A 15,818-nucleotide genomic window follows, 5' to 3' on the forward strand; every position below is an offset into this window, starting at 1 on the left:
GCATGAGACAATCACAAAAAAAGGCAGATGGAAAACAGAACCTATAATGTAATTTCTAATTTCACGGTACAGTCATTCATCCTAATTAATAATGGAGATTATTGCTCATTAATAGCAAGCAGTATTATCATGTAACTGTATTTTAAACATAATTGTATTACTGATTATCTGGCTATTGTCACAGATGTGCTCAGAATTGTAATATGTAAGATAAGAAGGGGGCATTAAAGGTGATCTAGAGCCCAGATATATCTTGGTCAAATTGTCATCCAGCCAAGACTCAACACCTTCTAAAGATGAGAAACTCACCACTTGCCTAGGTAGCTTATACCATCTTTGAGCTACTTTGAAAATATAAATAAAAGATGGGGTGCCTGGGTGGCTTATTTGGTTGAGCATTCAATTTTGGCTCAGCTCATGATCTCACGGCTCATGAGTTCATGATCTCACTGATAGCGCGGAACCTGCTTGGGTTTCTCTCTCCCTCTCTCTCTCTCTGCCCCTCCTCCCCTTCTCTCTCTTGCAAAATGAATAAGTAAACATATATATATGAAAAGAAAAACAACCATTCCCTATCTACAGCAAATACTGACTCAGTGCTTATAAGACATCCATCTCTAGCTTAAGAGTTAGACTCCTTGAAGTTTAATAAAAAGGTAATAATTTATAGCTAGCAAGTAAAAGCCACAGACTTGAAAGCAGTAGAGATCCACGTCCCATGCCAATAAAGTGGAAACTTATGAACAAAGCCTAGAGACTGAATTTAGCAAGCTCCAAAAGCCAGCCCAAGACTGAAACAAAGCATCTTGATTCCACAAATGTTAGACCAGAGCAAACTGAAAAGAGGGAGGCATTTCAAAGAGCCAGGATTCTAGCAGATCAAAATGATAAGCAGAAGGAGGCAAACCAGCCAAAAGTACTAATATAAACATAGGAGACACATACTAGTCTGACTAACTCCAAAATCTGAAAAAGTGAGCTAAAACCAGAAAGGTAAGGAATGCTAAAAGTGTGAGATTAAAACTCAGGGAAGTAGAAATGTTCTTAGCAATAACCCGAGCTCTTGTCTTTATTGTATAAACAGGCAAAATGGAAAACTTTGTCTTCAAAACTGAGTGTCTGGATAACTATCTCCCCCCACCCCTTTCACTCTACTTGGGTAGGCGTAGAATTATAGCATCGTAGAGAATTAAGCTGGGACAGATTTTAAAAATACTCCACCATTTCAAGAATGGAAAATATAAAATTTCATAGTATCATCAAAGTGCTAGAAAAACTCCCATGTCCACAGTAGTGAGACTTCAAACTGTCTCAAATTTTAAATCCACCTCTGCCCAAAACCAGAATTCCTAGCCTCTGAATTCTATCACATCCCCTAATTCCAAATGGGGAATTTCCTCTAACATATAAAGAAGTGTCACAGAGAAGGTCACACAAAAAACATTTTTAAAAATTGTGATTTTTATTTGTAATTGTAATGCCTCTTACCATACTGTAAGAAATAATAAATGGCATTGCCTGGTTGATTTACTAAAGAACAAAAGTTGTTACATTTCTTGGCAGTCTTGCCCCACAACTCGCCATTGCCAGTGGTATCATACAAGAGGTAAATAGTGTTTGTTTTAATAAGTAATATGTTTACGAACAGGTTGAATAGTGTTTGTCTTTCCTTAGACTCATTTGAGGTGTTTTTTTTTTAATATTTATATTGCTTAACAGTCCTTTTGAAAAAAATTTAAGAACTATTTTTGTATTTTGTTCCAGGGCATTCTTGGCTCGGGTTTTGCATTAAAAGTACAAGAACAGCACCGCCAGAAACACTTTGAGAAAAGAAGGAACCCAGCTGCCAACCTCATTCAGGTGAATGTCAATGTAATAGGTTGATGGCAACATCTGTCACTGTAAGCGCTTGCCGGGTCATTTTCCAGTCTTTGTGCTTCAGTGCTTAGTAGAGCTTCTGATTTGTTTTGTTTGTAAAAAAATGAAATTGGAACTTAATGTACAGTCTTGGATTTGGGCAAATGTTCCCCCCTCCCGACTATATATATTTTCAGCAAATGGCCCGTGTATTGCTCAGATTTATTAACCATGCCAGCAAGGCCATGGAGAGGTTAGCAGTTGTGTTGCTCCTGGAATGACCTAATATGTCTTGCGAATTACTTGATGAAACATAATTGATCGTTAAGTGATAGAGCAGAACATGGGATTGTTCCCTGCATTGCGATTACTTTCTCCATGCAGATGTGTGCTACTATTCTGAAGAACAGCATATTTGTTCAGGATGTCAAGGTTTACTGCCCATGAGATTGTTTTTAATGCCATCATTAGAGCAATATCTTGAATATCTTAAGAGCTGGTGGGATTATGGAATATGTCAATGTTTGAGAATATGAACTAATAAGCATATTATTTGAAACTAACTCATAATATAAGGTTGTTTAACATTTCATTCTCTTTTCAATATCTCAGGGTTTGCTTCAGGCTTAAAAAGGAATGCTTTTCCCATTGCCATTTATATCTTTTGAGAATAGAACCATCCTAAAACCAGGTTGCCTGAGAATCACAAAATATATTCTTCTCTAAATCCATACCGTGAAGTTGGTATTTAATTATGCAGACAATGATTATACCGCCTGAAATTGTTTTCCCTTTCTGCCAAGCAGTGGGAGATGCAGAACTTCTAAACTGAAGGGTTTTGGGGTGGTGATCTGAGATGTCAGGAGATTTATCTTCATGTTGTAGTAACAGCACACTGTTGTTGTTGTTGTTGTTGTTGTTGTTGTTGTTGTTGTTGTTGTTTTAATATAATTTATTGTCAAGTTGGCTGCAGTTGGCTACTGTATACAGTGTGTTCTTGGTTTTGGGGCTAGATTCCCATTGATTCATCACTTACAAGCAACACCCAGTGCTCATCCCAACAAGTGCCCTCCTCAGTGCCTATCACCCGTTTTCCCCTCTCCCCCACTCCACCCCCATCAACCCTCAGTTTGTTCTCTGTATTTAAGAGTCTCTTATGGTTTGCCTCCCTCCCTCTCTATTTGTAACTATTTTTTCACCTTCCCTTCCCCCATGGTCTTCTGTTAACTTTCTCAAGTTCCACGTATGAGTGAAAACATATGATATCTGTCTTTCTTTGACTGACTTATTTCACTTTGCATAATACCCTCCAGTTCCATCCACGTTGCTACAAATGGCAGGATCTCATTCTTTCTCATTGCCAAGTAGTATTCCATTGTATATATAAACCGGATCTTTTTTATCCATTCATCAGTTGATGGACATTTAGGTTCTTTCCATAATTTGGCTATTGTTGAAAGTGTTGCTATAAACATTGGGGTACATGTGCCCCTTTGAATCTGCACTCCTGTATCCTTTGGATAAATTCCTACTAGTGACAAGATACTGTTTTCATTTAGATTGTAGGTTTAAGTGGGTGGGTTGCTGGGGGATAGCTACTACATAACCCTATCTTTAGCCTTTGCCCATGGCTATGATATGCAGTACCTCCAACAGAAATGGAACAAGGGAAAGAAGCAGGGGAGGGCCGTTCAGTTATATCATGAAGGACATCTTTTTGTATCTAATGACAAAATAAGTATTAACTTTTTAATGTTTATTTATTTTGAGAGAGAAAGAGAATGAAAGTGGGGGAGGAGCACAGAGAGAGGAACAGAGGATCCAAAGCAGGCTCTGTGCTGACTGCAGAGAACCTGATGCGGGGCTCGAACTCATGACCTGAGCCAAGTTGGACACTTAACCAACTGAGCCACCAATAAGTATTAATTTTTAAATCAAACTATTCTACAACTATTGACAAACCATGGGACATGACTTCTAACACAAATCACTGAGAGTCTCTATTTTTTTAATTTTTAGGTTTTAAAAAAGCATTAAAGATAAATTTTGTTTTTGTAAATAAAAAGATCATTACGCAGTAGAATTTTAAGATCTGAAACCAGGTAAATAATCACCATAATTAAAACAAATGTCACACATTTTAGTATGCACACAAAATACCTGAGGCCCAGATAGCCTTTCAGCCTTTGATGCTTCTTAACTGGTTATGAGGTATTAACACACTTTCAATGAATTTTTCTTCTTACTATTTTTATCTTTTAATTATCTTTAATTTACCTCTCATCTTTTAATTCTAGAACAATGTTTTCCAACTTGTGAATGCAGACATTATTCTATGAGTTCCTTACATCTATCCAGGCACTAATCATATATGTCTACCTATGGAACCAGTCATATATCTTCCCCATATCTAGACTACTTGCTCCCAGGATACTGTAGATACTGTTATCAAAAATAAAGTTTAAATTCATTTAAAATCCTTGCTAAAGTATTTATTAACTTTTTTATTGTACATTTTCTCAATCAACACATACTCAAAATACAACCACTTCTAGGCACATATTCTTGATAATTCTGGACATTAAAGTGGAACTCTATATCAAAAAACATTTTAAAATATCAGCTGCTCTGTTAGAAACTGAACCCTTTGGGGCACCTGGGTAGCTCAGTCGGTTTAACATCCAAGTTCGGCTCAGGTCATGATTTCAGGTTTCATGGGTTCAAGCCCTGCATCAGTTTCTGTGCTGACCATTCAGAGCCTGGAGCCTGCTTCAGATTCTGTATCTCCCTCTCTCTTTATGTCCCTCCTTTGCTTGTGCTCTTTCTTTCTCTCTCTGTCTCTCTCTCAAAAAATAAACTTTAAAAAAAATAATGAAAAGAAAAGTGAGCCCTTTGAGGCATTTCTCATGCATGAATCCCTTGTAATAATATAGAACTATGATGCCCAATACAGTTGCCAGTAGCTACATGTAGCTATTTAATTCATAAATTCAATTCCTCAAAGGCACTAGCCATATCTCAAGTGGTCAGTAGCAATATGATGGCTAGTGGCTACCATATTGTACAAGACAGATACAGAGAGTATTGGAGAAAATTCCCTGATCTAACTTATCAACTACTAAATTGTGCAAAAACAATTTGCAATTGAACTTGGAAACAGATTACTACTCTTACAGCAAATCTTTGGACGAGAGGTATTTAGATATCCACAGATAAAGCAAGATAAGGCCTTCCTCTCAGGTAACCCATGAAAAGTAAAGAGTCTGATTGAACAGTTTTGCTTCAAGATCTAGAATCTCATTGTATGGAACTGGGCTATGTAATATATATTGTAATCAGTGGTTAAACTTGTACAAGTAAGAAGCTTTTGCACAGCAAAAGAAGCCATCAACAAAATGAAAAAGCAGCCTGCTTAAAATGGGAGAAGGTATTTACAAATGATGTATCTAATAAGGAGGCAATATCCAAAATATATAAAAAACTTATACAACTTAACACCAAAAAACCCAAACAATCCTATTAAAAAATCAGCAGAGGACCTGAATAGACATTTTTCCAAAGACATACAGATGGCCAACAGACACATGAAAAGATGCTCAACATCACTAATCATTATGGAAATGCATGCCAAAACCACAATGAGATATCCCCTCACACCTCTCAGAATGGCTAAAATCAAAGAGACAAGAAATAACACATGTTGGCAAGAATGTGAAGAAAAAGGAGCCCTTGTGCATTGTTGGTAGAGATGTAAATTGATACAGCCACTGTGGAAGACAGTATGGAGGTTCCTCAAAAAATTAAAAATAGAAATAACTTATGATCCAGTAATTCCACTCCTGGGTATTTACCCAAAGAAAACAAAAACACTAAGTTGAAGGGATATTTGCACCCCCTATGCTATTGCAGCATTATTCACAACAGCCAAGATGTGTCCATCAATAGATGAACAGATAAAAAAGATGTGGTATATTTATGCAATGGAATATTACTCAGCCTTAAAAAAAGAAAGAGAGAGAGAAATCTTGCCATTTGTTTCAGTATAGATGGACCTAGAGGGTATTATGCTAAGTGAAATAGGGGAGACAAAGAAAAATACCATATGATTTCACTTATATGTAGAATCTAAAAAACAAAACAAATGAACACACAAACAAACAAACAGAAACAGACCCATAAATACAGAGGGGGGTGGGGTAAAAGATTGGGCAAAATGGGTAAAGGAGAGTGGGAGATACATACTTCCAGTTATGGAACAAATAAGTCACAGGATGAAAGGTACAGCATAGGGAATATAGTCAAGGTATTGTAACAGTGTGGTATGGTGACAGATGGTAACTACACTTGTGTGGAGCACAGCATAATGTATGGATAATGTATGGAGTGGTCCAGTCACTATGTTGTACACCTGAAGTTAATGTAACTATGTGTCACCTATGCCTCAATAAAAAGTAATAATTAAACTCACACAAATGTAGGTAATACATATGAAACCATTAATTCTTATTTTACTTAAAACTCTAGTTTATGTTATGCTGAACAAAAAATAGTATAAAATGAAAGACTTAACATATTCAAGAATACCTTTAAAATCTAATCATAGTTTCAGTAATCAAAGTAGAATCTACAAATTTTTTAAATTTTATTTATTTTGAGAGAGAGACAGAGAGACAGAGAGAGAGAGAGAGAGAGAGAGAGCATGAGTGGGGGAAGGGCAAAGAGTGAGGGATAGAGAATCCCAGGTGGGCCCCACACCGTCAGCTCAGAGCCCAGTGCTGGCTCAGTCTCACCAAATGTGAGATCATGACCTAAACCAAAATCAAGAGTCAGACACACAATCTACTGAGCCACCCAGGTGCCCTGAATCTACAAATTTAAAAGGTAATTGTTCCCCCATCCAAATGCAATTGATTTTTTATGAGACATAGGAATAATAATATAATTGTTAAAGGTATTCATTGTTCTTCCTTGCTGTGACCCTTAGCCCGAATTCAGGGCTTTAAGCTTTGATTATATATTGCAGAAATTTATTTTTAAGAATACACTAGATTGAATAGCAATCTTCATTTGCTGATCCATTTATTTTCTCACCCAATAAACCTGCCTTGGTTTGCTGAACACACAAAGCGTCAAGACCAAGAGTGATGTCATTTGTTTTAAGCCAGAGCTGCTATCTTTCTAAAAGGACATTGAAGGGAGACTAAACTCATTGTGGCGATCATTTCACATACATACAAATATCAAATCATTAGGCTGTACACCTGAAACTAATGTTATATGTCAGTTATGCCTCAATTAAAAAAAAATTAAAAAAAATAAAAGGGCACTGAGATGCCCAAATTGCTTTGTCATTTGGTTGGTGAGACAATTAAATTAACCAGCCTTTCTGGGTTTTAGAGAAAAGTTTAAAAGCCCAGCAGCTTTCAGCAAATTTAGCTGTGTCAATGTCTTTGCATGATTCATTTAAATTAACTTTTCATTTCAAGTGGAGCAGTCTGGGAAAAGAAAGCAGCTTGAATACTTGCCCAAATGTCATAACTTTTATTAATAATACCCAAGACTAGCAAAGTGTTTTTCAGTTTGTAGAGTGTTTCTAATACATGATGTCACTTGATCTCCAGGCCAACTCTAGGAAGAGTTGAAACTCAGTCCCTGGGGTCTGAATCATAATCAAATAGCAGCAGTTGCATCCTCATTTATGTATGCCTGAAAGCTTGGGGCTAGCATTTAAAGATACTTCAAAAGTGCCGTGTTAGAGAGTTCACATCAAGAGAGACTGGACCAGCTCAAGGTGGAGCCAAGATGTTTACTGGAACGGAAACAGGGGAATTAAGTGAAAGTTTGTGAAGTGGATGCTGGCAGACAGGCTTATTTCCCATAGATACTGCTATGCCCCCCACCAAAAAAAAAAAAAGTAAGGCCACCAGTTAATACACTCAAGTCTTATACAGAGATTACATAATCTTTTTTTAGTGCTTTAGTCATAAAAAAGAACAAACTGAAAAAAAAAATTTCCTAGAAGTGAAAAATGTGACAGCAGGAAAAAAAAGAAAACAGAAGGTCACTAAAATTGTGAAAACTTCCCAGAAATTAGAAGGAAAAGACAGAGAAAATGAAACCAAAAAATAGGAAAGGTAGGTGACCTTACCAGGAAATCAAATCTCCAACTAACAGGAGTGCCTCAAAAAGAATACAGGGAAACTGTAAGGGAAGAATTTTATCAAAGTCATGTTACGTTATGATTCTCCAGAACTGGTGGTCACAGGAGAAGGGCTACCAAGTGCCTGGCACTTCAAACAAAACAATACTTGCAAAAAAGGGGATCCTTGGGGTTGCCTGGGTGGCTCAGTCAGTGGAGCATCAGACTTCTGCTCGGGTCATGATCTTGCCATTCAGGAGTTCAAACCCCACGTCAGGCGCTATGCTGACAGCTCAGAGACCGGAGCCTGCTTCAGATTCTGTGTCTCCCTCTCTCTCTGCCCCTCTCCCGCTCGCACTGTCTCTCTCTCTCCAAAAATAAATAAACATTAAAAAAATTAAAGAAAAAAAGACTACATAACGGTACTTTCACAATTATGGAAGAAAATTATCTCCAACCTAAAATTCTGCACTCAGCCAAACTATTCATGGAGTGTGAAAGTAGCATAAAGACATTCTTAGACATGCAAGATCTCAAAACTTTATCTACCATTTATCCTTATTCAAGAAGTTAGGCACCGGGGTGGCTCAAGCATCCCACTCATGATTTCAGCTCAGGTCATGATCTCATGGTTCCTGAGATGGAGCCCTGCCTTGGGCTCTGTGCTGACAGCATGGAGACTGCTTGAGATTTTTCTCTCTCCCTCTCTCTCTCTGTCCCTCCCCTGCTCATGCACACACACTCTCTCTCTCTCAAAATAAATAAATAAACATTTTTTAAAAATTAATCAGAAGCAAAGTGGAGAAAGGAATTGCTTGTTTTCATCCTAAATCTTTTAGTTCTCTGACCTCTTAAATTCTGTACCTTGGAAATAATCAGATCCATGTTAATTATACCTTTGGGAGGTGACCTGAAACTAAAATTTCCAGAAAGGGTCAAATGTGCCATAGCTGTTAAACTCCAGACAATACAAACTAAATACTCCCTAAAAACTTAATTATACCGATATTATACTTACAATTATAGACCAAAATCTGAAATTTTTGGCTGCCTAAAGCACCAGGGTCACCTGATAAATGGTAAATTTGACTTTCATTTTGGTTTTTGTTCGCTTATCCTTTGGATTATATATGCCATGTACATCATATCCCTCTGGGGCATTATTTTTCTCATGTCAACCACTATGTGATTTTGACTGTAAATACAGAAACATCAGCTACTTGAACATGTAGTTGTGGCCTTGAGGTTCAGGTACTTGAAGCCAATTATCTGAGAGAGAGAGAGACGGAGCTAAGGACAAGACAAAGTTATTAAGAGTATAAGACTAATGGAGTTACACTTTCCACTTCTATCTTGACTGTTACCTAATATCAGCCCCATTATAGATGCCACTTGCTCCTTCTGTACCTCCCATTTACAAGACATTTCTGGGAGAAGAGTAATGAAAGGAATAAGAGCTTAGCTATTGAGATCAATGTGATAGAAAAAGAGCAAGAAACCAGGTCTCATTTTTAAGAAAATATTCAATTTTCTAAAAGAGGCTTCTCTTGCCCCCAGTTCTTTATAACATTGGCAGGTAATTCCTTAGTTCCACTTTTTGTTATATTGTTTGGGATTTTTGTCACTGGTATCTAATAATGCACAGACTTGCTGTGTGCTTCTAGTTCTACATGGGTCATGCTTTCAAAGCATCTGAATTCACATATATATGATGCTTTCTATGAAAATTGTTAAATTAAACCAGCCATATATGCTCTCAAAGCATTGGAAGTTCTCTGGGCCTCACTACATGAGAAGCTGCAATAATAAGAGCACCTGAATGACTCAGTCAGATAAGTGTCCAAATCTTGATTTCAGCTCAGGTCATGATCTCACGGTCATGATCTCACAGTTGTGAGATCAAGTCCCTCATGGGGCTCTGTGCTGATAGTGTGGAGCCTGCTTGGGATTCTCTCTCTCCCTCTCTGTCTGTCCTACCACTGCTCATGGGCACACACACACACACACGCACCCTCTCTCTCTCTCTCTCTCTCTCTCTCTCTCTCTCTCTCAAAATAAATAAATAAACTAAAAAAAAAAAAGAAGCTGCAGTAATAAACCCATGTGTTTTCATTGGTTACTCGAGGTCACTCTGTAAATTATGTTTGTACAATATTTGCAAAAACTACCATTTCAAGATGAAACAGTAATTGTTTTACTCTTTAAGATACCAAGATATTTAGCAGAAGTTTTCACAGATCTGTAGGATAAATCAACATGAGCCATGTAAGCAAGGCTCCAGGCAAGAAACCCTGCTTCAATTATTTAAACCTTCCTTAATAATATTTAAAAATATATATACCCTCAGGTCTTACTATATATTTTTCTAGTTTTTTATATCACTTCTTGAACATTTTATTGAAGTACAATGTGAATACAGAATAGAGCACATATCTAAAGAGAACTGAGCACTGCTGTGTAAACAGTACCCAGATAAAGAAATAGAACCTAAACAGTACCTCCTATATACCTTTTCTCAATCACTGTCCCTCACTGTGCTGGTGTTCTAACAGCATAGCTTAGTTTTTCCTGTTGCTTGTACTTTATGGAAATGGAATTACACAACATGTACCCTTCTGTGTCTTGTTTCTTTCACTCAACATTATTCATATGAAGCTTGTCCATCATCGAGCATAGTTCCAGTGTGCTGTTACTGTTGTAATAGTGTACCATTCCATTATGTTAATGTACCACAACTTACCTCTTTAATTCTACTGTTAGTAGGAGTTTGAACATTTCCAGCTTCAGTTTATTAAGAGAGCAGTGCAGTTTTGAACACTATAGTACATACACATTTATTTAATGATATTCTCTTCATTGTAAGTTTTGACTATTGATCAAATGATCAGTGATCATTGATCACTGTTCTCTTCCTTATAAGTTTCAAAATCATGAATGATAGTTATTTAGCAGGGATAGGACCCATTTAAATGAATCGGCCCAATAAAGTAGAATGCTTTGATTTATGAATTGTAATAAAAAAAACTTTTCTCTTGGGATATTGGAGTAATCACTTGGTCATTAGAAATGTTTGCAGACTGGGGCACCTGAATGGCTCAGTCAGTTAAGCATCGGACTCTTGGTTTTGGTTCAGGTCATGATCTTATGGTTTGAGAGTTTGACCCCCTCATCCCCTCATTGGGATTCTCTCTCTCTCCCTCTCTCTGTCTCTCTCTCTCTCAAAATGAATAAACTTAAATTTTTTTTTAATAAATGTTTGCAGACTTATTAAAAAGGAAAAAAATCACTTAAATCTATATGGAAAGTACGTTCAAGCAATCTCTCAAATGGACAGTTTAAAGGAAAACTTTTCCAGCAATAGTCAGCAAGTAGTAAGCAAAGGACAATAGAGGGATTCTAAGACCAAGAGCCAGGCAATCTGAGATAATGTCTCAACTCTAGCAACCACTTAATTTATCTGAGCCTTTATTTTCTCTTACACAAAATAAGAGTCTTAATCCATACTCTGAGTGTGAAGACTACATGAAAATACATTGTATTGTATGTATCAGGTGTAATTATGTATAAAGTAAAGAGAGCTTATGTTTTACATCAAAAAGCCATAAACATAATCTTAGACTATGACATTAATTTTTTTTAATTAAAAAAAAATTTTAATGTTTATTCTTGAGAGAGAGAGAGAGAGAGAGACAGAGCACAAGCGGGGGAGGGGCAGAGAGAGGGAGAGACACAGAATCCTTTTTTTTTTTTAATATGAAATTTATTGTCAAATTGGTTTCCATGCAACACCCAGTGCTCATCCCAACAGGTGCCCTCCTCAATGCCCATCACCCACTCTCCCCTCCCTCCCACCCCCCATCAACCCTCAGTTTGTTCTCAGTTTTTAAGAGTCTCTTATGGTTTGGCTCCCTCCCCCTCTAACTTTTTTTTTTCCTTCCCCTCCCCCATGGTCTTCTGTTAAGTTTCTCAGGATCCACATAGGAGTGAAAACATATGGTATCCGTCTTTCTCTGTATGGCTTATTTCACTTAGCATAACACGCTCCAGTTCCATCCACGTTCTACAAAAAGCCATATTTCATTTTTTCTCATTGCCAAGTAGTATTCCATTGTGTATATAAACCACAATTTCTTTATTCATTCATCAGTTGATGGATATTTAGGCTCTTTCCATAATTTGGCTATTGTTGAAAGTGCTGCTATAAACATTGGGGTACAAGTGCCCCTATGCATCAGCACTCCCGTATCCCTTGGGTAAATTCCTAGCAGTGCTATTGCTGGGTCATAGGGTAGATCTATTTTTAATTTTTTGAGGAACTTCCATACTATTTTCCAGAGCGGCTGCACCAGTTTGCCTTCACACCAACAGTGCAAGAGGGTTCCCGTTTCTCCACATCCTCTCCAGGACCTATAGTCTCCCAATTTGTTCATTTTAGCCACTCTGACTGGCATGAGGTGATATCTCAGTGTGGTTTTGATTTGTATTTCCCTGATGAGGAGTGACGTTGAGCATCTTTTCATGTGCCTGTTGGCCATCTGGAGGTCTTCTTTAGAGAAGTGTCTATTCATGTCTTCTGCCCATTTCTTCACTGGATTATTTGTTTTTCAGGTGTGGAGTTTGGTAAATTCTTTATAGATGTTGGATACTAGACCTTTGTCTGATATGTCATTTGCAAATATCTTTTCCCATTCTGTTGGTTGCCTTTTAGTTCTGTTGATTGTTTTCTTTGCAGTGCAGAAGCTTTTTATCTTGATGAGGTCCCAATAGTTCATTTTTGCTTTTAATTCCCATGCCTTTGGAAATGAGACACGGAATCCTAAGCAGGCTCCAGGTTCTGAGCTGTCAGCACAGAGTCCGGGAGGCTGAAACTCACAAACAGCGAGATCATGACCTGAGTTGAAGTTGACTTAACCGACTGAGCCACCCAGGCACCCCAACCATGACATTAATTTTTAACTTTCCAATTATATTCCTAGAGAATACATTTCCCTATCTTGTTTTAGCCCTGCATTTTATTACCACTGTCTCCATTTTTAGCATTAGGAATATTACACAGTTCATCATGGAATTACACTAATTCACGTACATTAATGACTCTGGTGGTCATTAATTTACTAGTTAGTTTACTAGTTGCATTGTGGGTTTTCAGTAGTCCTTTGCCACTATCTTATCAAATAGTGATTACAGATGTACAGTTGGTTCCCGGAAGGCATGTTCATGCTCAGATAATTTACCTCAAATAAGTCATATCTCTTCCTAGCCAATTCAAAAATTGCTTCATGTTTTACTTTTTGGTACTTTTATTCTTTTTTTTTTTTTTTTTTTTTACTTCTGAAACAATGTTGTTAAGTAATTGCTGGGCTCTTTCTTTTTTTTAATTTTTATTCTTTTTTTGAGAGGGAGCGTGAGCAAGTGGGGGAAGGGCAGAGAGAAAGGGAGACAGAGAACCCCAAGCAGGCTCCACTTTGTCAGCACAGAGCCCGACTTGGGGCTTGATCCCATGAACCGCAAGATAATGACATGAGCTGAAATCAAGAGTCAGATGCTTAACCAACTGAGCCACCCAGGCACCCCTTGGTATTTTTTTTGTTTGGTGTGAGTTGTTTGGACAAACAATTCTACTAATGTGAAAGAATATGCCAAGGTAGTCTTTTTCACCCTTTGGGCATTTATCAGGGCCAAGTATGACAAGGAAAAGATTCTTAAGACATAGTAACTTAATAATCTCCCTTTTCATGTTATTCTGTTTTCTCCTCTCTTTTGTTTTTGTTTTTTATGTCCTCATGTATGCCACATGCAGTGCGTTTGGCGTAGTTATGCAGCTGATGAGAAATCTGTTTCCATTGCAACCTGGAAGCCACACTTGAAGGCCTTGCACACCTGCAGCCCCACCAAGTAGGTATCAGTGTGACAGCTGATGCTGTCATCAAGCTTCCTCAAGTTTGCAAAATAAATCATACACACGCACGCACACGCACTTGCGCGTATACCCATGTATGCATGCGCACACATGCACACACACACGTGTTGACTTTTGGCTTGTCTTATTCTCTGCTGCTCTTTGAGAAATTCAGCCCTGTTCAGCAGCAACTCAGGCACAAAACTAAATGGACTCAGGATCATTCCTCACCATTCATAGACTGAGCTTAAAGATTAAAGGAATCCAAATTTTTATAGAGATTTATTTCTATTATTACATGTTTATTTTCTAATAAATCATTTCATAAAACCCACCAAAATTCTAAAGGTAAGCACTAGGGCTCCTTAAAAACAATGACTGTTTAAACTCCATCCAATACCTGACCCCAAGCAGGGAACACTTTGAGAGCAATGTATGTTTGCATGAAGTCCCTCAAAGCCCTCTCTCATCTGGATCTCCTGACAGGATGGTCCTTGAGCTTTCACTTGCTGATCAAACTAGTATCAGTAGCAAAAGAAGAGCTGGAGTCCTAATAGGATTATAACCTACAGTGAAGCCATGGGACCAATCAAATTAAAAGTTGAAATAAGCATTCAAAATTTGAAAGTAATATGGCTTTCATTCACATTCCATTGGTCAAGACAAATCACCTGACCATGCTTCAACTCAAAGAGGATGGGAAAGTGCAATCATACTATGTGCCTGAAAAAGAGAGGAGAACCAGAAAAATTATGAATGGCCATAATGGCTACCACAGTGATCTTTAATTAAAAAAAAAAAAGTCCTTGGTCCTGAAATCCTAGACTCCAGTTCAACTAGCAGAACATACTAAATCATAATCACCATCTAATTAAAGAAATCAGTGAAACAAGCAAAGCAACCAAGTCAAGGGAAAGGCTTTCTGTGTGTCACCCAGCTTGATTACAACAGTCCATTCCTCACATTGTTCAAAAGTTATCAAAGTGCTTATCTGACTTAGTATTTTAGAGCACTTGATGTTTCCCTTCCTAGTCCAACAAAACCTTAATCCTAGTCGCTGAAAAGGGTTCAAGGCATCTAACTACTGTGATTCAGTCAGAAAAACCTCCTTCTTACTTGATGTGGAAGAGGAATCATCTGGGGAAACCTCCATGACTTGTTGCCTGGAATTTCAGTCTCGAAGGAGATTTGTGATGCTTCAGAGTGCATGCTGTTGAGAAGCTATAGATGTGTCACTGTCAGGATCCGTTACATTGCTTCCCTAATCTTCCTTGGGCCTCAGTTTTCCCATCTACCAAGTGAAGGACTAAAGGTGAGCAAGATAACCTCTAAGCTCCGATAGGACATGTCTCCTAGAAGTTGGAGTCAAAACTTTGTCAGCACTTGTGACAGATACTCACAGAACCCTAGTCTTTAGAAGAGATGGAACCTTAGCAAGGATAGAAGCATGGATAGTGTTGAATGAACGCATGGATGAGAATTGTCTTTTCGCATAGATCTTGAAATTTAGTTGAATTTCCTCTGTTGAGTATAAGACTCTTTCAAAGTTGTGGTATTAAAAACAAAAAAGGGACATAACTCATGCCATCTAGTACTTGGGGGTATGAATCAGAAATGGGAATTGTATAGAAATTGCATGTCTTGTACTCATGAAGTTGTCTGGGTTAATTTGTAAGAGGAAGGCTAGTAGAAAAAAACAAAAGAAGGTTCTCAAGTGACAGAAGAGAGTGGTCTCTTATCATGTGATAATTTGGCTTTCTAGTTTCGCAAGTTTTTGGATTAAGGTCATTCTGAAACCTAGAAAAAAATTAATAATGAGTCACATTCTCCCAATGCATAAGCTATTATTTTACTCACATAATTTCTCTGTTTCCTCTGATATCTTCCATTTTAAATGGGGGGGGGGGGGGGGGGGGGGGGGGG

At 37.7% G+C, this 15,818-nt stretch overlaps 1 protein-coding gene across 5 annotated transcripts in view; it reads left to right on the forward strand.

Moving 5' to 3' along the window:
- KCNQ5 (potassium voltage-gated channel subfamily Q member 5) overlaps positions 1 to 15,818 on the forward strand; it is a 539,817-nt gene that overhangs the window by 450,599 nt on the left and 73,400 nt on the right. For all 5 annotated transcript variants that reach the window (XM_040473946.1, XM_040473947.1, XM_040473948.1 and 2 more), the window contains exons 7-8: positions 1,765 to 1,860; positions 13,797 to 13,891. In XM_040473946.1, coding sequence (XP_040329880.1) covers positions 1,765 to 1,860; positions 13,797 to 13,891 — 191 coding nt within the window. The remainder of the gene's footprint in view (positions 1 to 1,764; positions 1,861 to 13,796; positions 13,892 to 15,818) is intronic.

Source organism: Herpailurus yagouaroundi, unplaced genomic scaffold (genome assembly GCF_014898765.1).
Source record: "Herpailurus yagouaroundi ecotype Mexico unplaced genomic scaffold, PumYag 139, whole genome shotgun sequence".
In the NCBI taxonomy this organism is placed as follows: domain Eukaryota; kingdom Metazoa; phylum Chordata; class Mammalia; order Carnivora; family Felidae; genus Herpailurus; species Herpailurus yagouaroundi.